This window comes from Salvelinus namaycush, chromosome 6, assembly GCF_016432855.1.
Source record: "Salvelinus namaycush isolate Seneca chromosome 6, SaNama_1.0, whole genome shotgun sequence".
NCBI lineage: Eukaryota > Metazoa > Chordata > Actinopteri > Salmoniformes > Salmonidae > Salvelinus > Salvelinus namaycush.
This window is the reverse complement of record NC_052312.1, coordinates 14,155,467-14,181,157: the sequence shown is the minus strand read 5'-3', so window position 1 is coordinate 14,181,157 and position 25,691 is coordinate 14,155,467. Positions and strand designations below refer to the sequence as shown.

The 25,691-nt window shown below is 40.8% G+C and overlaps 1 protein-coding gene and 2 pseudogenes across 2 annotated transcripts; 2 read left to right on the top strand and 1 right to left on the bottom strand.

Moving 5' to 3' along the window:
* Positions 1-6,928: 6,928 nt before the first annotated feature.
* Positions 6,929-8,381, bottom strand: LOC120049499 (annotated as a pseudogene).
* Positions 8,382-10,248: 1,867 nt separating this feature from the next.
* LOC120049498 lies at positions 10,249-23,427 on the top strand (annotated as a pseudogene).
* Positions 22,189-25,406, top strand: LOC120049665 (TRAF-interacting protein with FHA domain-containing protein A-like). 2 transcript variants are annotated; one of them, XM_038996009.1, is made up of 3 exons: positions 22,189-22,472; positions 23,369-23,423; positions 24,486-25,406. In XM_038996009.1, exon 3 carries the CDS (start codon positions 24,545-24,547, stop codon positions 25,139-25,141), a length of 597 nt encoding a protein of 198 aa, XP_038851937.1. In that variant the 5' UTR covers positions 22,189-22,472; positions 23,369-23,423; positions 24,486-24,544; the 3' UTR covers positions 25,142-25,406. The 2 variants fall into 2 exon arrangements, with proteins under 2 accessions (XP_038851937.1, XP_038851938.1); XM_038996010.1 differs by lacking the exon at positions 23,369-23,423.
* The last annotated feature ends 285 nt before the right edge of the window (positions 25,407-25,691 follow it).

The following is a 25,691-nucleotide window of genomic DNA, read 5'->3' as shown; positions in this document are numbered from 1 at the left end:
AGGGAAAAAAGTATTTGATCCCCTGCTGATTTTGTACGTTTGCCCACTGACAAAGAAACGATCTGTCTGTAATTTTAATTGTAGGTTTATTTGAACAGTGAGAGACAGAAGAACAACAAAAAAATCCAGAAAAACGCATGTCAAAAATTTTATAAATTGATTTGCATTTTAATGAGGGAAATAAGTATTTGACCCCTCTGCAAAACATGACTTAGTACTTGGTGGCAAAACCCTTGTTGGCAATCACAGAGGTCAGACGTTTCTTGTAGTTGGCCCCCAGGTTTGCACACATCTCAGGAGGGATTTTGTTCCACTCCTCTTTGCAGATCTTCTCCAAGTCATTAAGGTTTCGAGGCTGACGTTTGGCAACTCTGTAACGGCTTTCTTCCTGGGATGAAGGAGAGGACCAAAATGCAGCGCGGTTAGTGTTCAACATGTTTAATTAGACGAATAAACGGTGAACATTAACAAATAACAAAATAACAAACGTGAAAACCGAGACAGTCCTATCTGGTGCAGAACACAAACACAAACACAGAGACAGGAAACAATCACCCACAAACAAACAGTGTGAACACCCTACCTTAATATGGTTCTCAATCAGAGGAAACGTCAAACACCTGCCCCTAATTGAGAACCATCAGGCAACACATTGAACCCAACATAGAAACACATAACATAGAATGCCCACCCCAACTCATGCCCTGACCATACTAAACAAAATACAAAAACAACGGAAAACAGGTCAGGAACGTGACAAACTCGAACCTTCAGCTCCCTTCACAGATTTTCTATGGGATTAAGGTCTGGAGGCTGGCTAAGCCACTCCAGGACCTTAATGTGCTTCTTCTTGAGCCACTCCTTTGTTGCCTTGGCCATGTGTTTTGGGTCATTGTCATGCTGGAATACCCATCCACGACCCATTTCCAATACCCTGGCTGAGGGAAGGAGGTTTTCACCCAAGATTTGACGGTACATGGCCCCGTCCATCGTCCCTTTGACGCGGTGAAGTTGTCCTGTCCCCTTAGCAGAAAAACACCCCCAAAGCATAATGTTTCCACCTCCATGTATGACGGTGGGGATGGTTTCTTGGGGTCATAGGCAGCATTCCTCCTCCTCCAAACACAGCAAGTTGAGTTGATGCCAAAGAGCTCCATTTTGGTCTCATCTGCCACAACACTTTCACCCAGTTGTCCTCTGAATCATTCAGATGTTCATTGGCAAACTTCAGACGGGCATGTATATGTGCTTTCTTGAGCAGGGGGACCTTGCGGGCGCTGCAGGATTTCAGTCCTTCACGGCGTAGTGTGTTACCAATTGTTTTCTTGGTGACTATGGTCCCAGCTGCCTTGAGATCATTGACAAGATCCTCCTGCGTAGTTCTGGGCTGATTCCTCACCGTTCTCATGATCATTGCAACTCCACGAGGTGAGATCTTGCATGGAGCCCCAGGCCGAGAGAGATTGACAGTTCTTTTGTGTTTCTTCCATTTGCGAATAATCTCACCAACTGTTGTCACCTTCTCACCAAGCTGCTTGGCGATGGTCTTGTAGCCCATTCCAGTCTTGTGTAGATCTACAATCTTGTCCCTGACATCCTTGGAGAGCTCTTTGGTCTTGGCCATGGTGGAGAGTTTGGAATCTGATTGATTGATTGCTTCTGTGGACAGGTGTCTTTTATACAGGTAACAAACTGAGATTAGGAGCACTCCCTTTAAGAGTTTGCTCCTAATCTCAGCTCGTTACCTGTATAAAAGACACCTGGGAGCCAGAAATCTTTCTGATTGAGAGGGGGTCAAATACGTATTTCCCTCATTAAAATGCAAATACATTTAGAACATTTTTGACATTCATTTTTCTGGATATTTTTGTTGTTATTCTGTCTCTCACTGTTCAAATAAACCTACAATTAAAATTATAGACTGATCATTTCTTTGTCAGAGGGCAAACGTTCAAAATCAGCAGGGGATCAAATACTTTATTCCCTCACTGTAGAGTTAGGGTTAGGCTAGGATTAGAGATAGAGTTAGGGTTAGGGTTAGGGATAGCTGATAGTTAGTTGATAATCTTTAGACCATATGTAGGGGACTATCCAAATAAAGTATTACCAGCAGCACTAACCCTGATCGGGTGAAGCCTTGTGGTGACCCTTGAAACACCCCACCAAACATGTTAAACCCTGTGGTGCGTTTAACTGTAAGTCACCTATCTCCACTTTTATTCCACTCCAATAAGTTTGCTGACAACACAACAGTGGTAGGCCTGATCATCAACAATGATGAGCCTATATGGAGGAGGTCAGAGACCTGGCAGTGTGGTGCCAGGACAACAACCTCTCCCTCAATGTGAGCAAGACAAAGGAGCTGATCGTGGACTACAGGAAAAGACAGACCGAACAGGCCCCTATTAACATCGACGGGGCTGTAGTGGAGCGGGTCGAGAGTTTCAAGTTCCTTGGTGTCCACATCACCAACAAACTATCATGGTCCAAACACACCAAGACAGTTGTGAAGAGGGCATGAACACCTTTCACCCCTCAGGAGACTGAAAAGATTTGACATGGGTCCCCAGATCCTCAAAAAGTTCTACAGCTGCACCATCGAGAACATACTGATTGTTTGCATCACCGCCTGGTATGGCAACTGCTCGGCATCTGACCATAAGGCGCTACACAGGGTAGTGCGTACGGCCCAGTACATCACTGGGACTATATACTAGGCGGTGTCAGAGGAAAGCCCAAAAAATGGGTAAAGACTCTGGTCACCCAAGTCATAGACTGTTTTCTCTGCTACCACATGGCAAGCGGTATCGGTTTGCCAAGTCTAGGACCAAAAGGCTCCTTAACAGCTTCCTCCCCTAAGCCATAAGACTGCTGAACAATTAATCAAATGGCCACCGGACTATTTACATTGACACCCCCCCCCCCCTCTTTTGTACACTGCTGCTATTCTCTGTTTATTATCTCTGCATAGTCACTTCACCCCTACCTACATGTACAAATTACCTCGACTCACCTGTACCCCCACACATTGACTCGGTACCGGTACCCCCTGATACAACGGTTCCAGCAAACACAGTCTGGTTTACACAAGTCAGTGGATCAGAGCCTGTGTTTATTGCATCTATGCGCATCTCTAATTCAGATGGCACTACAATGGGTTTCAAAGCTGCCATATGGGAATGTGTAGTGACAATACTAAGATCTTCCTCAAAATCATAAATGTGGATTTATCTGATTTTAGACTGTGTTTCTGTGGTATGTCTAAAAACATAAATGGTATTCTTCAACACAACATTTCTAAAGGTTCAAGGTAAGGTTTTTAACTATTTATCTTGCTTTTGATAGAATACATTTGAAATGTTTGTCAGAAGATGAAAAAAAAAACAGCAGACAATTGACCTTAATTTTTTCCTCTCAGGTATTAGCAATATTCTTATTTTACATTAGTAAATGTTGATGTTACAGGGTGCAACGGAGTTGAGGAAATACCAGAGTCATCTAAAGAAAGTGAGTTTGTCTTTCTTTTTCATAAAGATGCTAAACTTTTTGTGTGAAATCTGAAAATGTAGAAGAAAACTTTCACACATTTAAAGCAATAAAAAAAATCAGGCCAAACTGTGAGAGAAAAAACACAAAGGATTTGACCTATCTTGACCTAAAGGACACAACAAGGTCAATAAAATGTCAGAGTTGTCTGGAAAGGGGGAGCTTCTTTCCTTTTCATGAATTGCTTAATAGAAAACTATTGAACTATGGGTTCTATTAGACCTCATTGATTTGTTATCTGCATAATGAATGTATTTGTTATGTGTCAATTAATGGGGAGGAGGAACCTTGTGTATGGAAAGTTACTGTGAGAGAAAAGGGGGACATAATGTATGTCCAAATTCTGTTGAGTATGGTGAACAGAAGGTCACTTGTAAGCATCATGGAGAAGGTGGTGGTGACTTTTTTTCACAGATCAGAATCCTGGTACTTTTCTCCATCATAAGAATTGCAGTTCTCCTCTGCTGACCATATTCATCATCATCTACACCACCAGGAAATAGGGTAGTCACTATCTGGCTAAGTTGCAAAGTCAAAAGACCCGCCTAGTTCTCCAATTTATGTTCTTAAAATCAAATTTGAAAACTTTAAATTAAGACCAAAAGGCTCAGTTTTGTTTTCATAAATGTTTACGACATAGACCATTTTGACTTTGCAGCTTGGCCATCTAGTAGGACATAGGAAATAGATCAAGCTAAGGCCAATGTCAGTAGAGGATTTTATCACTAATAAAAGAATCACTGTAATTAATTTAAAAGAATGTTTACACAATAAATCTAATGTTCTATTTCCTGTTGTTGTTAATATGGTCTGACCTTAGGCACCTATTCTGAGATGCCGTGTCATTTCAAACATATTGGGACCTTGTGTAGAGGAGTGGCCAGTAAGAAAGACATCACTTCCTGTTGTGACAGGAAGGAGCAGCTCAGTGTTGAGTGGGACCTGCTGAGGTGAAAATGACATGGCTCTCGTAGACTATCACTGGGGGATGAAATGGCCTTTGTATGTTACACTCTGAAGGAGAGTCTCTCTCTTATTGAAATGCCATAAAATACATGAATGCTTAGCACCTATGCGTTTATATTTACTATCAATTTACTTATTGTTTTCTCTTTTTCAGTAATGATTAGTCTTGTCCCAGTAATAGTACGTTTCACCAGAGTCGTAATGTGCCTGCCAACAGATGCTATGGATGGTGAAGCACTTGGGGGGGGTTGGGTCTGAGGGACACCAACAGTAACTTTCCACTGTGCATCATTATCCCCCTATTGAAAATGAGCAACCTGGGCCACAGGATGTCTGGCATTCAGCTCTCACCACACCACTCAGTGCATCAAAACCACACATTTGCTTTTCACACCTCTCTTCATCTGTTCATCTGGTCGAAACACCAGACCCCTGCAGCTCAATAAGATTAGTGTGTAAAGAAAACAAACAAGGCCATTTTCATTCTCAAGCATTCAACAAGTGTACAAAGCACACCTTTTTATTTTATCTTACCTTTATTTAACCAGGTAGGCTAGTTGAGAACAAGTTCTCATTTGCAACTGCGACCTGGCCAAGATAAAGCAAAGCAGTTCGACACATACAACAACACAGAGTTACACATAGAATTAACAAACATACAATCAATAATACAGTAGGAAAATCTATATACAGCATGTGCAAATGAGGTAGGATAAGAGAGGTAAGGCAATGAATAGGCCATGGTGGCAAAGTAATTACAATATAGCAATTAAACACTGGAATGGTAGGATGTGCAGAGGATGAATGTGCAAGTTGAGATACTGGGGTGCAAAGGAGCAAGATAAATAAATTAATACAGTATGTGGATGAGGTAGATTGGATGGGCTATTTACAGATGAGCTATGTACAGTTGCAGTGATATGTGAGCTGTTCTGACAGCTGGTGCTTAAAGCTAGTGAGGGAGGTAAGAGTCTCCAGCTTCAGAGATTTTTGAAGTTTGGCAGCAGAGAACTGGAAGGAGAGGCTGCCAAAGGAAGAATTGGCTTTGGGGGTGACCAGTGAGATATACCTGCTGGAGCGCGTGCTACGGGTGGGTGCTGCTATGGTGACCAGTGAGCTGAGATAAGGCGGGGCTTTACCTAGCAGAGACTTGTAGATGACCTGGAGCCAGTGTGTTTGGCAACGAGTATGAAGCAAGGGCCAGCCAACTAGAGCATACAGGTCGCAGTGGTGGGTAGTATATGGGGCTTTGGTGACAAAACGGATGGCACTGTGATAGACTGCATCCAATTTGTTGAGTAGAGTGTTGGAGGCTATTTTGTAAATGACATCGCCGAAGTCGAGGATCGGTAGGATGGTCAGTTTTACGAGGGTATGTTTGGCAGCATGAGTGAAGGATGTTTTTTTGCGAAATAGGAAGCCGATTCTAGATTTAATTTTGGATTGGAGATGTTTATGTGAGTCTGGAAGGAGAGTTTGCAGTCTAACCAGAAACCTAGGTATTTGTAGTTGTCACATATTCTAAGTCAGAACCGTCCAGAGTAGTGATGCTGGACAGGCGGGCAGGTGCTGGCAGCGATCGGTTGAAGAGCATGCATTTAGTTTTACTTGCATTTAAGAGCAGTTGGAGGCCACGGAAGGAGAGTTGTATGTCATTGAAGCTCATCTGGAGGTTAGTTAACACAGTGTCCAACGAAGGGCCAGAGGTATACAAAATGGTGTCGTCTGCGTAGAGGTGGATCAAAGAATCACCAGCAGCGAGAGCGACATCATTGATGTATACAGAGAAGAGAGTTGGCCCGAGACTTGACCCCTGTGGCACCCTCATAGAGACTGCCAGAGGTCTGGACAACAGGACCTCCAATTTGACATACTGAACTCTATCGGAGAAGTAGTTGGTGAACCAAGCGAGCCAATCAATTGAGAAACCAAGGATGTCGAGTATGCCAATAAGAATGTTGTGATTGACAGAGTCGAAAGCCTTAGCCAGGTCGATGAATACGGCTGCACAGTAATGTCTCTTATTGATGGCGATTATGATATCATTTAGGACCTTGAGTGTGGCTGAGGTGCACCCATGACCAGCTCTGAAACCAGATTGCATAGCGGAGAAGGTACGGGGAGATTCGAAATGGTCGGTAATCTGTTTGTTAACTTGGCTTTCAAATACCTTAGAAAGGCAGGGTAGAATAGATATAGGTCTGTAGCAGTTTGGGTCTAGAGTGTCTCCCCCTTTGAAAAGGGGGATGACCGTGGCAGCTTTACAATTGCAGTTTACAATGCTATTTATTCATGCTTATTCGTGCATACACAGGGATTTGGCAAAAGCATATAAAAAAAAACCTACAAGCAATATCCTAGGTAATATATGCTAGGAAGACATATTCCCCTCTATTGACTTTGCCCTTTGCTTTATCTATGTATTTGTGTTGTAGAGGAGGATGCAAATGATGAGACAGAAGAGGAGAACTCCATTTCTTATGATGGAGAGAAGGACCAGGATTCCCATCTGGGCAGCAAAGTCACCACCCTCAAAGTCCAACGTGGTCCCGTTCCCAAACAGTATCTCCCCACATGATGTCACTGCCTAGTAGTAAGTCCCAGCATCAGAGAGGCTGAGGTTCCTCTTGGGGAGGTTGTAGACACAACTCTGTGTGGGAGACCCAGCCTCAGGTCTCTTCTCACACTGATCACTCCAGTCTCCATGGTGGTAAATAATTCCTGGATGGGATTCTCCTGAGCCATGTCTGAACCAATAGACACTGTGTTCTCCTGCACAGGTCTCAGTGTGTATTGTACAGTTCAGAGTCACAGAGTCGCCTGGCTGGACTGACTCAGACACAGCCTGCTGAACAACATGCTGGGTCCTGGTATCTGCACTGTTCAATGCACATAAAAACAGAAAGGTACTACTGAATAAAAAAATCTAATTAAATATTCATTATAAGATTATCATAAACAAAGATTCTGACAAGGCCACGTAATTGAACTTCTGAAATACCCTCATGAATCAGAAATATGCCATTTCCGAAAGTTCTGGTGTCATAATCGCGTTCACTACAGTAATATATCCCCACGTCTGACACCATGGCATCTGAAATGGTCCTCACAAAAAGGTTCCCGCTCTTCCCCGCAGCAAACCGAGGTTATTGAACTCCCAATAGAGTGTTGGAGGAAGCATAAAGAATTAGCATTAACATTGGAGCTTGTTCAACTGTGAGCTTACACAGTTAGTAGCAGTAGACTGTGGTAAGCCCTCCCGAAATGAAGCGTTCTAACTTAACTGTTTTTCCAGGGATGAAGGTCTTCCAAACATCAGACTGAATGACAGCAGCAAGAGATAATGCTTTAAAAAAAAAAACATTATATTTGTATTTTTTATTTAACCTTTATTTAACTGGACAAGTCAGTTAAGAACAAATTCTTATTTACAATGGCGGCCTGCATTACAGATTTTTCTGATTGCTTAGGCACTATCTTTGAAACTATAGGCTATTTTTGCAAAACTCTACACACTTAACAGCAAACCCTTACACCAAACCGGCAAAACATTATACATCTCTTGCAAAAGCAAACAATTCATGCAAAACTCTTCAAACTCTTTAAAAAAATGTTGTTTTTGCGTCAGTACAGTACACACAAACCATCATTTCAATAAGCACACGAAACACCAACTACGCACTGATAGTATAAATGAAAAACACTTTTGCTTTTTCCGAGTGCAGGGCATAGCAGTTTCCCCATCCTCTCCTTCTCCCCCGTTCTACTTCACCTCTTCCTTCTCCTCCTCCTCATCGTCCTCCTCTTCCTCCTCCTCGTCCTCCTCTAGTTCTCACCCCTCTTATTCTCTGTCCAACATTGGCCACCATTGTTGTCCAAACCAAATGTTTACTTGTGGCCTATTTATAGTGGTCAAGCTCTGATTTGTAAGTGAACTCATTGTGTGATGAAGAAGTGTGATGAAGAAGGCGCAACAGCGCCTCTTCAACCTCAGGGGGCTGAAGAAATTTGGCTTTTGGTCACCCAAAACCCTTACAAACTTTTACAAATGCACAATCGAGAGCATCCTTGTCGGGCTGTATCTTAGCCTGGTACTGCAACTGCTCCGCCCTCAACCGCAAGGCTCTCCAGAGGGTGGTGCGGTCTGAACAACGCATCACCAGGGTCAAACTACCTGCCCTCCATGACACCTACAGCACCCGATGTCACAGGAAGGCAACCACCCAAGCCACTGCCTGTTCACACCGCTATCATCCAGAAGGCGAGGTCAGTACCGGTGCATCAAAGCTGGGACTGAGAGATTGAAAAACAGCCATCAGACTGCAAAACAGCAATCACTAACTCAGAGAGGCTGCTGCCTACATTGAGACCCAATCACTGGACACTTTAATAAATGGATCACTAGTCACTTTAAACAATGCCACTTTAAATAATGGCACTTTAATAATGTTTACATATCTTACATTACTCATATCACATGTATATACTGTATTTTACACCATCTATTGCACCTTGCCTATGCCGCTCGGCCATCGCTCATCCATATATTTATATGTACATATTCTCATTCACCCCTTTAGATGTGTGTGTATTAGGTTGTTGTTAGGGAATTGTTAGATTACTTGTTAGATATTACTGCACTGTCAGAACTAGAAGCACAAGCATTTCGCTACACTCGCATTAACATCTGCTAACCATGTGTATGGGACCAATAGAATTTGATTGATTTGATTTGAAGGTGGACTCCAATCAAGTTGTAGAAACATCTCAAGGATGATCAGTGGAAACAGGATGCACCTGAGCTCAATTTCAAGTCTCATAGCAAGGGGTCTGAATACTTATGTAAATGAGGTATTTCTGTTTTAGATTTGAAATACATTTGCAAGAATGTCCAAAAAACTGTTTTTGCTTTGTCATTATGGGGTATGGGGTAGATTGATGAGGGGAAAGAATGAATAATCCATTTTAGAATAAGGCTGTAATGTAATAAAATGTGGAAAAAGGGAAAGGGTCTTAATACTTTGTTAATGCACTTTATGTAAGTGTCACTTCTGCTTCCTGTAAATAGACATTGTAGTCCAATACCAACTACTACGCCCCCTACCAATGAACTACATTTTGACCTCACTGTGATCTCAGGGTGAATTAAGAGGTGTTTTCTGATTCTCAGCCAGACAGAGCAGAATAGATCTACAAACAGAATGGCCAGAACCTTCCTACAAGCTCTACTGCTCTATGGATTGAGTAAGTAAGCTACTGTTAATAAACATCGAGACTAAAATTGATTGTATCATCCTTTCTAGAACCAAAGATGAGCAGATCAGAGTGCATTGCATGATAACGTTTAGTGCACCACTTTTTTCTAACATGTAAATGTAATATCACCGATTATAGTCATTAACATAGGACTTTGTTCTTTGTATTTCAGCTTTGGTCTCTGTGTTGGTTTTTCAGTCTCAGACTATGATGGTCCGTATTGGGGATACCATCACCTTGCAGTGCTCCAATGTTACAACGGTTGTGGGACACACAGCCTGGTTCAAGCAAGTCAACGGATCAGAGCCTGTGTGTATCTCGTCTATGTACGGCTTTAATTCAACACCTGATCTCCACAATGGTTTTCAAAGGAGCCATTTTGAAATGTTCAGCAACCACACCACTATCTTTCTGAAAATCACAAAAGTGGAAATAGCTGACTGTGGTCTGTATTTCTGTGGATCGTATCCACATAGCCACATGTTCTTTGTCAACGCAACAGTTCTAAAAATTAAAGGTACGTTTTCAACTATTTATCTGGCTTTTGATACATTTGAAAATGTTCATCAACCTAATCAGGAGTTAACATGAAACAAAGGCAAACCATTGATGGACATATTTTTTAGCATTATAATTTTGAAAACAAAATACTTCTCTATTCTTACTAACCTCAATGTTACAGGGCACAATGGAGGTGAGGAAACACCAGAGTCATCTAAATATAATGAGTTTCTCTGTCTTTCTCATGCAGATTCAAAGCCATGATTTTTTTTAAATCAAAAGCGCAAACATGTTTTGCTCTGTCACAGACTGATTTGATTCCATTTCATGTATTAGGAGAGTGTAATGGAACAATCAGTCCAGTAGGAGAGGGTGATGACATATACCTAGGAGAGGATGATGATGGAACCATGTACCTCCTTCCCCTGGTTGTGATCCTGGGTGTTGTGACTGCTGTTCTACTGATAATCATCATCATCCTGGTCCTCAAGATCAGACGAGACTCAAAAACACACAACACAGGTACAATGGAGGACCATAAACGTTTTCAGCAAGGCGCATGTGTCAGATTTTAAGATGATAAATTGTGAGAAAACCACATGCACAGGATATTTCTCTCTGACCAAATGTCTGTACGGTAACACAGAGTAACATTTATGTTTAAATAACTGTTTGTGTCCTGACCCAAATAATTATGTTCTTATTCAGATATCGGGGCTCAACTGCAGCCACAAAATAGCCAGGTAATAGAAACGGTCATATTTACTTGTTTTCGTACATTAACAGTACTTGATTATAATTGTGTGTTTTGTTGAGATTTTCTTGATATGTGTAGTCTTATTATATGTTTTCTACAGGATCCGGATCAGGACCCAGACTCTCTGAACTACGCAGCACTGAGTTTCCGTCAGAAGAGGTCCAGAAATAAGAAGACACCTAAAGGTCAAATGATGGAGATGGAGCCACATGTTGTTTATGCTGCCACAAGATAATGTCAAATGTTTTAATGTTGATATCAGTGTAGCACTGATGAAGAACGAATATAATCTTTAGAATACTTTTTCCCCTTGTAATATAGAATTTACTGATTGTTGTTGTGGTGCTCTGTACCCCAATAGAGCTCGCCAGCTTTTAGTCCTAAAAACAGAAATGAGTTAGCCATGGCTCGTTGGTCAAAGCCTATGGGGAAATGAATGGGGTTTTTGGAGAGTTTTTTGGATAAACAACGACAATAAGGTCTGAGGTTAACACAGGCTTAGGAGATCTTATATGTTTTGTTCAGTCAGTTAACATGACCTTTATGAATTATGAAGCCTTTATGTGCTTTTTTGGTTACATAAATGCTTCAAAATTCTTAAAGTGACGTAAACTAATGAAGATGATCTCACAGAACAAAACGTATAAGATTTCCTAAACCTGTGTTAACCACAGACCTTATTTGCAGCGTTTATCCCAAAAAACTTACCAAACCCCATTAATTTCCCCATAAACTTTGACCAACGATCCACGGCGGAGTTAGCCTCCGTTAGTGACTTCAAAAAAGACGCCATTACTATTGCTTTCTATTCCAAGTACTCAAAAATCCTCTTGAGACAGCAGCTATGGTTGGGGCTAGTGGTGCTGCTACCGTGTTGGGGTGCTGCCATGTTGGGAATCGCTACCGTGTTGTCGTCATGTTGTGTTGCTACCACGCTGTGTTGTTGTCTTAAGTCTATCTTTATGTAGTGTTGTGGTGTCTCTCTTGTCATGATGTGTGTTTTGTCCTACATTCATTTTTAATCCCAGCCCTCGTCCCCGCAGGAGGCCTTTTGCCTCTTGGTAGGCCGTCATTGTAAATAAGAATTTGTTCTTAACTGACTTGCCTAGTTAAATAAAGTTTAATATATATATATTATTTTTTCTTTTAAATAGAGGAGGGGAGCATCACTTCCTGTGGTGTGAGTGACAGAAAGTAGCAGCTCAGTGTAGAGTGAGACCTGCTGAGGTGAACATCACTGGGTCTCTTATAGTCTTGACAGAAAGATAGCAATCCCTCTTAAAAACGATTATTTAGAATTGATTCCTAAACTTTTACCATCTTTTGAAATTAAAGATGACATAGACATGGGTGAATATCTCTAATTCTGTATAAATACGATTTAGGATGCAAACTGCAACAAAACTGGGTCCCCTTTGACCAAACACATAATACTTGTAATGTATCTTGAAGGTGAAATAAACAATAAAATACATATTGTTTGTATAAAATTATTTAATTTTATGTTGTGTGTATAATGGTGACACTGACAGGCCAAGTTAATATACACTGTGGTAAACACGCTTTCTCTGCTGAAGTCAAGCAACCTGAACCGCTGGAAGACAGACACAGACAGACAGAGACAGACAGACAGACAGACAGACAGACAGACAGACAGACAGACAGACAGACAGACAGACAGACAGACAGACAGACAGACAGACAGACAGACAGACAGACAGACAGACAGACAGACAGACAGACAGACAGATATTTCAAAACATTATCTGCTGTTATCACAATTTTTATGGTTTGATTTATTTGAACGCATGATGTACAATGGTATGTATGGTGGACACCTGGGGTTTGGGACACCTGTACACCGCCATCTGCTGTTTAGTAAAATAACCACACATTTAATGGGTTTTATTCCACATCTTTAACACTTGTAGGCCTACTTCAACCATAGTGCATCCATGACGTGTTTGCATGCATAGGGAATGGATCTATTACCAATAGGCCTACTGCTCTAATGTTGAATGTGCCGAGGCAGATGTCAATACTCTCAGCAGACTCATCTCATGCATTCGCTGCAGACCCAACATCCTCGAACTGTGGTCAGTGTCACCTTGCTGGTGTGAACCGAGATGGAAGAAAAAACACATACATCTTTGTGGTCAGAAGTTTCCACTGAACAACAAAACAATCAGACATCAAGCCATCACAAATGTGGCATCAACATTTGGCATTTTTTCTTAGGTGCTTTTGAGATCACACCTCATCTTTTCTGAGACATTGCGTTATATTTGTTATGGTTTGTTACCAAGGCAGTTTGATTTGCATACTAGATAATGATGTTGCTAATTGTGCTCCTAGGGCCTGTGATAAGCCGTGTGGTAACTTTGGTCAACATGCACTTTTAGGATATCTGTATTTTTTCTGGACACAGGGATTCTGATAACCAACAACCAATCATTTTGACCTTATTTGACCTTCAACACTTTCTGTCCATAGTTTCATATTGCCACTAATCAACGCCTTGTTAACACTTACCTGACAAACCCGTTATCTACCTATAACATCAATCAAACAAGGTCTGCATCCTAAATGGCACCCTATTCCTTATACAGTGCCTTCAGAAAGTATTCACACCCCTTTTTCAACATTTTGTTGTGGTACAAATTGGGATTCAAATTGATTGAATTGTCATTTTTTGTCAACGATCGACACAAGATACTATTTTAATGTCAAAGTGGAAGACACATTGTAACGTGTAAAACATTCATTAAAACGAAACACTAACATAACTTGATGAGATAAGTATTCAACCCCTGAATCAAAACATGTTAGAATCACCTTTGGCAGCAATTACAGCTGTGAGTCTTTCTGGGTAAGTCTCTAAGAGCTTTCCACACCTGGATTGTGCAAGTTTTGCCCATTATTCTTTTCGAAATCCTTCAAACTCTGTCAAATTGGTTGTTGATCATTGCTAGACACCCATTTTCAGGTCTTGCCATAGATATTCAAGCCGATTTAAGTCAAAACAGGAACATTCACTCTCTTCTTGTTAAATAACTCCAGTGTAGATTTGACCTTGTGTTTTAGGTTATTGTCCTGCTGAAAGGTGAATTAATCTACCAGTGTCTGGTGGAAAGCAGACTGAACCAGGTTTTCCTCTAGGATTTTACCTGTGCTTAGCTCCATTCCATTTACACTTTGTATTCAGGAAAAAAAGTGAATTGCTTTGCCACATTTTTTGCGGTATTACTTTAGTGCCTTGCTGCAAACATGATGCATGTTATGTCATATTTTATTCTGTACAGGCTTCCTCTTTTCACTCTGTCAATTAGGTTAGTATTGTGGAGTAACTACAGTGTTGTTGATCCATTCCTATGGCAGGCAGACAATTCTGTAACTGTTTTAAAACTTATTAGGGATCAGCATCATTTTTTCAATTTTCGCCTAAAATGGCATACCCAAATCTAACTGCCTGTAGCTTAGGCCCTGAAGCAAGGATATGCATATTCTTGGTACCATTTGAAAGGAAACACTTTGAAGTTTGTGGAAATGTGAAATGAATGTAGGAGAATATAACACAATAGCTCTGGTAGAAGAAAATACAAAGAAAAAACTACCTTTTTTTGTATTTGTGTTGTACTGATAACTTGAAGAATGAGCAAGCTACATGACATTTAGTATGAAGTCACCCAGGTGTCCTTCACAATTTGCCCAAATGTAACCAAGTGGCCAAATTGGTAAATTGATACATTTTCAAGAACATAACTATATAGAAAACATACAAAAATTCTATGCTAATAAAAAATACAAGTTTACACACTCCCAGGAATGTCAAACATTATGGATCATTAGCTTCCCTACATAAAATGTACTAACAGGAGACCAGACAAAAATGCTGATACAATGTCTCTAAACACAGAAGTGAAATATTTAAGATAAGGGCCAAGTTAGCAGCCAACACTGATCTAATGTCATAAGTGAAGACACTACAAACACAAAGTAAAAAATATATGAATAAATGTACACGTTATTTACAATAACTGTACCTAAAACTCGCCCTCTACATAAGAGTGTGCTGCTGGTCCCAAGTCCCTTTCAGCTGTAAAGCACTTACCAGCCTCTACTTGTAGGCTGGCTGGGTATTCACACCTCTAGATGGCCAGGCGGGGGGTTGTTGTGGAGACAGAGAGAGCAGCAGTTAGACTGAGTGGGGGATGAAGGACTTGAATGAGGTCTCTTTGAAGTCAGTCTTTACCACTAGACAAATCAGTAAGAACTCAAGTTTATTACTTATTATATTGAACATTTATTATAGCAATACATCAAATAAACAACAGCACATCTATAAACATATTTTATATTGAGTGGAGAACACTGTGGTGAAGGTTGTGTACCAATCATTTTTTTGTTTTTTTAATTAACCTTTATTTAACTAGGCAAGTCAGTACAAATTCTTATTTACAATGATGCTTATAATTGTGCGCCTCCTATCACGCCTGAGGCCTGGATGGACTAGGACATAGAAACCAACATACAGGTACTGTCCTATTCGAAAGAACTCTCATTCTGGGGTGATTTTGGTGACGGTCTCCTGCTAGATTTCTGACAAACTCTCCTAACCTTGAAGAGGTTTGTCACACTACCTACAGCATCAACCAAATGACAAGTGTGCTTCTGAAATGGCACCCTGTGGGCCCTGCTCAAAAGAAGTGCCTCTGGCCAAAGGCAGTGCACTATATAGGGAATATGGTGTCATTTTGGATGCAACCAAGGTCTCAGCCCCAACCATCACACCAAAACTTCTTTCCGAACCACACTCACACCACATGTTATTATGCAGACCAGAACCTGATGTTGTAACGATATTCATCTGACAAAGGAAACAAAATACTTTATCACATTTGATGCCTGATATCTATCAGAATGCTTTTGATAACTTGAGAAAGTATTGAGAGGATATACAAATCGTATAGATACAATCTCTTTGTGTGAGCACTATAGAGATGTAGTGAAAGTAGGTATGAGGAAGTACAGAGCAAGCTTCCCCCTGCTGGTCAGGTCCTATATTGGTAATTTTGAGATCCATCAGAAATATGTAAACGTAAAAGCAATCTTTAGTGTACACATTCAACAGTCTAATATATACACATATATATATAAAATTAAGTGCACCAATAGTATTCTGTCTGATGTAAAATTATTTGCCACAATGTCCAAGATTCTTGAATTAAACTGCTAGAGAAAGCAGTTGTGATATCAATGAATAATGTTTATGATAATGTTAATGCTACTAATACCTTTTATGAGCAGTTGTGTAAAGTATTTAAGTAAAAACATTTTAACCTCTTGACTCTCACTCCCATCTGTAACACAGGACGACTAGTCTACGCATGAGAAGATGCCGTCATCGGAGGTGGAATTATACAATGACCCAACTATGTTTATTTTTTTTGCTGACCTTTAGTACAGGTAGGTTTAAGGAATCCATATGTATGAAAACTAACTGCATTAGAAAATGCTGACAGAATAGAGGGATGAGAAGAGAGTAAAAAACACGTGAAGATATTCAAGTCATATAAATCTTTGTTTTTATCCTTTCTAAAGGGTGGTCTACTACCATCAGACAGTCTAATGTCCTAAATGCATTCATCTCTGTATACACAGTTGATTTGGAATGTTTCTTCTCAGAAACCGAAGCAAGTTACTTCAACTGGGTCAAGATGACAGTGGGACAAGCTCCAGTCTGCATACTATCGCTTTACATTCACTCCAACATTCTATGGGGAGTTTAACAACAGCACCTGGTTTGTAGCAAGGAAAGTGGAGCTAGTTTTGTGCTGACTATTGAAGACGCCAGACCATCAGATATGGGGATGTGTTACTGTGCCACACGAGATTGATGCCATGATCTTCGGAAAGGGTGTGTTTCTTTTGCATTAGGGTAAGTAACAAATATATGTATTATCATGTGACTATCAGGCTCTTTTAAGTGGTTATATTAAAACAAAAATAATTATGAGAACCTTGGTTTTACTGTGTTATAAAAAGGTGCAGATTCCAGGAACCAGCATCTTACTCAGCAGTCTATGTCTTAGTCAGTCCAGCCAGGAGACTCTGAACTGTATAATACACACTGAGACCTGTTCAGGAGAACCCAGGAGAATCCCATCCAGAATAATTTACACACATGAAAATAGGAGTGATCAATGTGTCTACAACCTCCCCAAGAGGAACCTCAGCCTCTCTGATGCTGGGACTTACTACTGTCCTGTGGCTTTGTGGGAAGATCCTGTTTGGAAACTGGTCAAAGCTGGACATTGAAGGTATTTTGCTTTGAACCTCTAAATTTAAATTGTATAATTTAATAATTCATCTCTGATCTGTCATAATTCAAGACAAATCAAACTCTAAAATAAATTTGCTGATGCAACTCTGAATTGTAAAAGGGTCGAAGACGAAGCTTACAAAATTTGACATGTATACCTGTGTTTCTAAGAAAGAATATCAACAACTTCCTTTAAACCCCAAACTCCTAGCTTTAATTGTGTCCAACATCTTGAGTTTGATCGCCATCGTTGTCCTCCACATCTGAATGAGAAGGAAGAAATGTTCTATATCATTACAGGGTAAGACTCTTTTACTGGTGATTCGTGTTTCTACTTAAATGGCTCCTGCCATTTTGTGTGGTCATTCACATGTGACCAGGGGCGTCATGCACCCAAAAAAATCTGAGGGCGCACAAAGTATGTGAGAATGTCTGGGGGTAGTCCGTAAGGGGGCTAGTCCCCCGTCCGTACATTATTGAATTTTTCAAACACATTAAACAGTTTTTCCTGCAATCTAGAGCCATAATCATTATGCTTAATTCTATGTTTTTTTTTAAACGGTCTGTTTTTCTGCATATCTAAGCATACTTCTCTGCGTCTCTGTTAACATCTGGGTAAAAGATTGAAAGGAATGTGAGTCTTATTCAGTATATTTAGTTATTGCTTGCTTTTCTAAAGTCTACCAACCTTGTCAGCAGGCATGCCAGCTAAGATCGTTAGACAAGCTAGCTACTCTAACATGATTGATAGCCTGAAATGGCTTCTTGGTAGCTAGTTATGAGGTTCGGTGATTGGGAATCTGGGCTGGCCAGGACCGAGTTTGGGAAACCCTGCTCTACGGTGATGTCTTGACTTCCTTGATCTGTGTGTACACCACCTATCCAGCAGAGGGCAGTAAGCTTTCACAAAGGGAACAGACTACAGGCAAAGAAGGGATATCATCATTCACATTTTTTTTTTAACATTTTAGTCATTTAGCGTACTCTTATCCAGAGCGATTTACAGTAGTGAGTGCATTACATGTTCATACTTTTTCATCACCAGTCATATGATGATGGCTATATGTTGGTTTATAGAAAAAGATAGATTATCTGTAGTTTGGCCTAGATAGCCTTCCAACATTATGTACAGTACCATTGTTTGGAAAGGACACTATCAAACCAGAGTGAAGAAACAAGATTATGGTTTTAATTATTTTATTATGAGTGCATGACATATCAGGGAAAAAGTTTATTAGGACTATACACTTTTAAATCCAAGTATTCAAGTAGTACAGCTGTAAAAACCACTACAACTATTTACAGTATAGGCTGCAGTATACAGCTGAAGTCGGAAGTTTACATACACCTTAGCCAAATACATTTAATCTCAGTTTTAAACAATTCCTGACATTTAATCCTAGTAAAAATTCCCTGTCTTAGTTCAGTTAGGATCACCACTTTATTTTCCGAATAATAGTAGAGAGTGATTTATTTCAGCTTATGTCTTTCATCACTTTCCCAGTGGGTCAGAAGTTTACACACACTCAATTAGTATTTGGTAGCATTGCCTTTAAATTGTTTAACTTGGGTCAAATGTTTCAGGTAGCCTTCCACAAGCTTCCCACGATAAGTTGGGTGAATTTTGGCCCATTCCTCCTGACAGAGCTGGTGTAACTGAGTCAGGAATGTAGGCCTCCTTGCTCGCACACGCTTTTTCAGTTCTACCCACAAAATGTTCTGTAGGGTTGAGGTCAAGGCTTTGTGATGGCCACTCCAATACCTTGACTTTGTTGTCCTTAAGCCATTTTGCCACAACTTTGGAAGCATGCTTGGGGTCATTGTCCATTTGGAAGACCCATTTGCGACCAAGCTTTAACTTCCTGACTGATGTCTTGAGAGGTTGCTTCAATATATCCACATAACTTCCCTTCCTCATGATGCCATCTATTTGTGAAGTGCACCAGTCCCTCCTGCAGCAAAGCACCCCCACAACATGATGCTGCCACCCCCATGCTTCACGGTTGGGATGGTGTTCTTCGGCTTGCAAGCCTCCCCCTTTTTCCTCTAAACATAACAATGGTCATTATGGCCAACAGTTCTCTTGTTGTTTCATCAGACCAGAGGACATTTAAATAGCTGCAGTGCCCTCTTCAGTCCACCAAGGAGCCACCTTCCTTTTCTCACCCACTTCACTCACTGGCACATATAAATTTGCAGCACTCAAAATCAGAGAGGTCAGAGGCAGCACATACATCAACTGTCCAACAGACTTTAAGCAATGATCACCAAACTTTTCCCAGTCTGCTTTTTGAAAGCACCATCTTCTGAATGTTACCCTATCTGGAATAGTAACATCAAGGTTCATGGTGTATGAAATCGGGAAATGATCACTTCCAACAGTAGAATCATTCTATCAGGTTTCAGGTAAGACCCAAGTGCAGACTGTGTTGAAGTAACAATGTTTATTGCTAAAACAGGGGCAGGCAAACGACAGGTCAAGGCAGGCAGGGATCGATAATCCAGAGTAGTGGGGCCCGAGGTACAGGGCGCCAGGCAGGCCCAGGGTCTGGTCAGGCAGAGGTCGGTAATCCAGAGTAGGGGCAAAGGCACAGGACAGCAGGCAGGCTCAGTCAGGACAGGCAAGGGTCAAAACCAGGAGGGTGAGAAAAAGAGAGACTGGGGAAAAGCAGGAGCTGAGACAAAACGCTGGTTGACTTGAACAAACAAGACGAACTGGCAACAGACAAACAGAGAACCCAGGTATAAGTACCCAGGGGATAATGGGGAAGATGGGCCACACCTGGAGGGGGATAGAGACAAGCACAAGGACAGGTGAAACAGATCAGGGCGTGACACATTCATTATATTCCATTCATACATAAATACAATAGAGTTAGAAGCCATTGTGAGGTCCAGGCAGGATGTAACCCCTCTAACAACATCAACTCTTGTACCACATCCACTGTTAAGACATACTAATGCTCATATCTTCCACAATAGTACCATTAGCATCTGTATGTGTGCTTCCCAATAAACTACTATGTGCAGTAAAGTCGGCGAACCATATCTCTCTAGTGCCCAATTTTCCTGATATTTCATGAAACATCGCTACAGATAGTTGACGACAAGGGTTGTAAAAATTGTGTCACTTAATATTACTACCTGCAATGTAGATTTCCACCATCGCACATTCATATTCAGATGGCACAGTTAAATTACGATATGCAAGACCTTCTCTTATGAACTTAACACACCCACCACCCTGTCCAGTTGATCTATCAGATCTGATTGAGCAATAACCAGGAATAATAAAATCAAGATGTAAAAGCCATGTTTCTAGAACACATATCACTTCAGGTTTGATCTCTAAATCTATTACATATTTGTTAAACTCCTGACCAGAAAAAAGGCTTATTGCATTACACTGAAGGATAACAAAAACCATAACGCTAATTATAAATCATACTGAGACATTCCATCATTAATATTATTAGGAGTCAACAGATCAACAATCATGGCGACAGTAATATCTGTTACTCCTAAAACCTCTGTAGCTGCTTCCACAATCTTCAACTTGGCAGTTCTTCTTTCCACAAACGCGGGCAGGTTGATAACCTTTCCAATGAAGGCTAAAAAAGTCAATCTGATTAACTATTAAGGTGTCCTTTGAAACAACATATATTTGTGAGCGCAAGATTTCTGAACAGGTATCCTATCCGTGTCTGGACCAACATAAGTAACATTTCTTACAGTAGGTCCACTTATTCCAGGAGTAGCCCTATTATCGCCATCATTCTGCCTAATAGTTAAACCAATCTGCCTTGAAGCCTCTGCATAAGAGACATTATGAGTGATTTTATATCTTTGGGCCTCTCTAGCCTCTTTCTGCACCTGGCATCCACCAACTGCTGTACTGTGTCGTCGTCGTCGTCCCCCCCCCCCCCCCCCCCCCCCCCCCCCACCACCACCACACACACACACACACACACACACACACATACACATTTACAACATTTAACCTTGACATTGTTTCCACATTCAACATAATCATGTTCCCCTACACACTTGGCACATCTTTTCTTTCCTTTGCACAGAGCTGCTACATGTCCCATTCTTTGGCATTTAAAACACCTTAATGGAGGTGGGAGAAACTCTTTAACAGTGAAAGCCAGGAAGCCCATCTGTTCTTTCTTTGGTTCAACCTTCTCAAACATGAATAACACTGACAGGCTTTCACTTCTCTGCCTCTCTTTCTTACTGAACAGCCTTTTGGCTTCAACCACTATGTCCCCCTCTACATTTTATTTTATATAATCTATGGTGGAACCCCAGAAACGACCATCCTCAGCCTATCCAAAGCTCCAGGGATATGACCTGTGATTTTCTTCCCATTGAGAGTTGTCATTTTCAGAATCTTCCCTTGCTGATATATAAGGCCATATATTACTTTTCCGTATGGGGTTACTGAAAGTCGTAAGGAAGTTGCATGGAGCCTGCAAAATTGAAAGCATAAACAGACGTTCCCTGAAGAGATAGCGCTATTGGGGAATTCTGGAATTTCCCAAGGCAAGCAGCAATTCACTGTCAATGGTGGTGCGATGTAATATGGTCAAGGCTAGAAGGTATACAGCTTTTGTCAAATGAACGTCAAATGTTGACCTTTTGTTCATTTTAGCTAACACTAACCCTTTTCCAAACCTTAATCTAATTATTCTAACCTGCTACGTTAATTCTCATAAACTGTTGCATAAATTCTCCTAACCTGTTACAAAAAGTCAAATCTGACAAAAACTGTATCCCATCTAGTCAAAAACCATGAATGGTTGAGCGCGTGCTTGCTGACGCAACGGTAATCCCCTTCCTGTTGTTTTGCTCTGGGCAGTACTAACACAGTACAGTATGGTTTAGAGTACAGTATGGTTTAGAAACTCTGTTTTACTATCATAGGTAGAACATATCTTTGTTACTATCCTCCGACACCCATTATAGTTCGCACAAAAGTTGGTGCGCCAGTAGGCAGGCAATAGTTGTTGTACCTGTTCAAGTAAGCAAGTCAACAGTCAGAGACCGCATATTTACTGTATGTAGCCTGATCTTTGCAGACGCTGCGTGTACAATTGCTACAACTACCTCATTTTACAGGTAAGATATAGCCTAGCAAGTTTGGAAGTGAACATTCAGAATGGTTTTGTTGTTTGATTGAATGTCATGACATTTCAATATCAGTAAAATCTTAGACGAGTCTAGTCATGTTATTAGAGCTTTAGAAAAACATGTGTACAAGAATGTTGCAGATCGAACATGTTCTTCACTTCTGACAATATAGTAGACTGTCTTTTGTGAAAAACTGTTTCCTAAACTGGCGGAGTAATTAGGTGTCTTTTGAGTAGTGTAACTTCAAAATATATATATATATATATATATATATATATATATAAAGAAAAACGTTTTATTTCAACGAATTATATTGTCATATTGTTAAAATGACTATAATATGGTAGACTGAACTTCGGACGACTATTTTTTGGGAGAAATAATGAGAAATAATGGCCACGGCGGACCTGATATCGCCCATAATTCTACAACCATGGAAGTCGCGTTCTGAGTGCCTATTAAGTGCCAGATAAAGTTGACGACTTCATTTTAAATCACCCATAAATCCCCATGTGGGAACTTTTTGTGACAGTAACAATTATTATTCGAGAAATGACAGTGGAAACGCCTTTATGAGCAAATATTGATATAATAACCATCATATCGACGTAAACTTGGGAGTCACGCGATGATATGTTGTGTGGTCCTCCCATTACGATTCGGGAAACCATCCAGTTTATTGAACTACAGATTAAATAAATTAGGATGGATTTCACAGGGTGTTGAATGTGCACGGTGATGAGTTTGTTGCTCCTTTCCATTTCCAATAAATATCGAGGGTCTTATTCTGGTGACATGATGATCAATGCTTGACTGCTGTATGACAAATACTAATATTCTCGCTCTTGTCCATAATAATCTCATCATGTATTTTACCCGCACAGGCAACGTGCACTGTATCTGCGAGCTGTTGGCTAGAGCATACATGTCAAGACGAGAGTAAGCATATTTCATTTAACATAACAGTTGTTGTGACAAAACTATCGATAGAGTTGAAAATGTAATGGAACCACATTGAACTTTAGATTTTTATTCGGTACATGAAAAAAAAAAAAGCTACAAAGTAAATGTTGTGTGTGCTATTGTAACCGGAGAGGGACGTAAAGCAACACGGTTACACTGTCATCAAGCACTGATTTTTTTTATCTGCAATAAGTATTTTTAGTGGGAAAATTCACAAACAATATTTTCTTTATGCAGATTTTATAATATTTGCTTTAAAATATGTCGCCAATTGGATGGAAACCTAGCCAATGATGGTTTAAACATGGATAAATGTTGTGGTTAAGTGGGTTCCAAAAGGGTTCTTCGGCTGTCACCATAGAATAACCCTTTTTGGTTCCAGGTATAACTATTTTGGGTTCCATGTAGAACTCTCTGTGTAAAGGGTTCTACCTGGAACTCAAATGGGTTCTACCTGGAACCAAAAAGGGGTCTACAAAGGGTTCTCCTGTGGGGACAGCCAAATAACCCTTTTAGGTTCTATATAGCACCTTTTTTTCTAAGAGTAGAGAATGCAGTGGAACATGTCAAAATGCTGAATATTGGCACTTTAGCAAGTCTTTATTCAAACATTTGTTTTCCATGTCGTCTATAGTAAAGAGCACTTCATTTAATATAACATGCTTTAAAAATTCAACATTGGTGCACAATTTCTACTTAAAGGCAAAAGGGCAGGCTACATTCATAGCACAGTGAAATTACTTTAATCCAGTGAAAGTTTTAGAGGAAATGCTGACTGAGGCTGGGTGTGTGGAATGATGATGCAATTCTGACAAGTCTTCCTTAAAATGAGAACTAAAAGTGTTGACAAAACAAGAGATTTTCTACTGCTTTATGGAAATACCCTGACATTTCTCCCTATGGAATTGTGCAATAGAATGAAATGTTTTTAATTTCAGTACCCTCTGTCTGAGCTGTTATTCTATTTCTAGTAATAAGACTTATTTAGTGCCAGAATAACAAAAAGTTGTCAATTTAATAATTCTGTTTTTCTTTCAGACCAATTGAAACTGAAAGTCAGCATCCTTTCAATTGCATAAGCGATCATAACACCCGTCATGGAGCTGTCTCACACCATGGAAACAGAGGAGCTGATGACCTGCCTCCAGATCCAGCTCTACCACCCCCAGCAGGCCTCTAAGGCTCTTTACCGCCTGCTGCCCCTGGACGCCAGGCACAAGCACCCAGCCGAGGACCCTCTGAGGCTGGGCCGGGACGCCCACGGCTGCACCTTTGCCCTGGCCGACCCACGGGTCTCCCGCAAGCAGCTGGCCTTGCAGGCCTACCTCACCGCCAACAGCCCCGACATGCTGTTCTCTGTGCAGAACCTGAGCCAGAAGGGACACGTGATGGTCAACGGGTCGGAGTTGGGGTACCTGGAGAGGGCAGAGCTGCCGAATAAGGCCCTGGTCCGGTTCGGGGAGTATGAGGTGCTGATATGTCGTGAGAATGGAGAGGCAAAGGGGAGCTTCGAGGTGGAGTTTGGGGTGCTGGCAGTGCCCCCTTCCAGAGAGGTGGGCATGCCAAGTATGGTTCCCGTCATGGATACAGGCTCAGACCATTCAACCAATGCCATCCCACCACTCATGAGCCATGGGCCGATAGAGATGGATGATACAATCATGTACCAATCGTGCAGTATGTTTCTGTCATAGACAATGATTTTCTCTTTACCTAGTAGCAGTTGTCTAACCTGTTAGTGATCCCTTCACGCGCCAATCCCTTTAGCGGGATCGATTTGACAACATCCAGTGAAATTGCAGAGCGTCAAATTCAAACTACAGAAATGTCAAGATTCAAAATTCACGAAAATATACGTGTAATACATCAAAATAAAGCTTAACTTCTTGTTAATCAGATTTTGAAAAGGCTTTACGGCGAAAGCAGACCATGTGATTATCTGAGGACAGCGCCCCGCATACAAACACATTAAAATCATTTTCAACCAGGCAGGTGGCGACACAGAAGTCAGAAATAGCGATATAATTCATGCCTTACCTTTGAAGATCTTCTTCTGTTGGCACTCGAAAATGTCCCAGAAACATCACAAATTGTTGTTTTTGTTCGATAAATTCCGGTTCCAACTCGCCCAACATGACTACAAAGTATCTAATAAGTTATCTGTAAACTTGGTCCAAACAACGTTCCTAATCCAACCTCTGGTATCCTAAAACGTAAATAATCGATAAAATTAAAGACGGGATA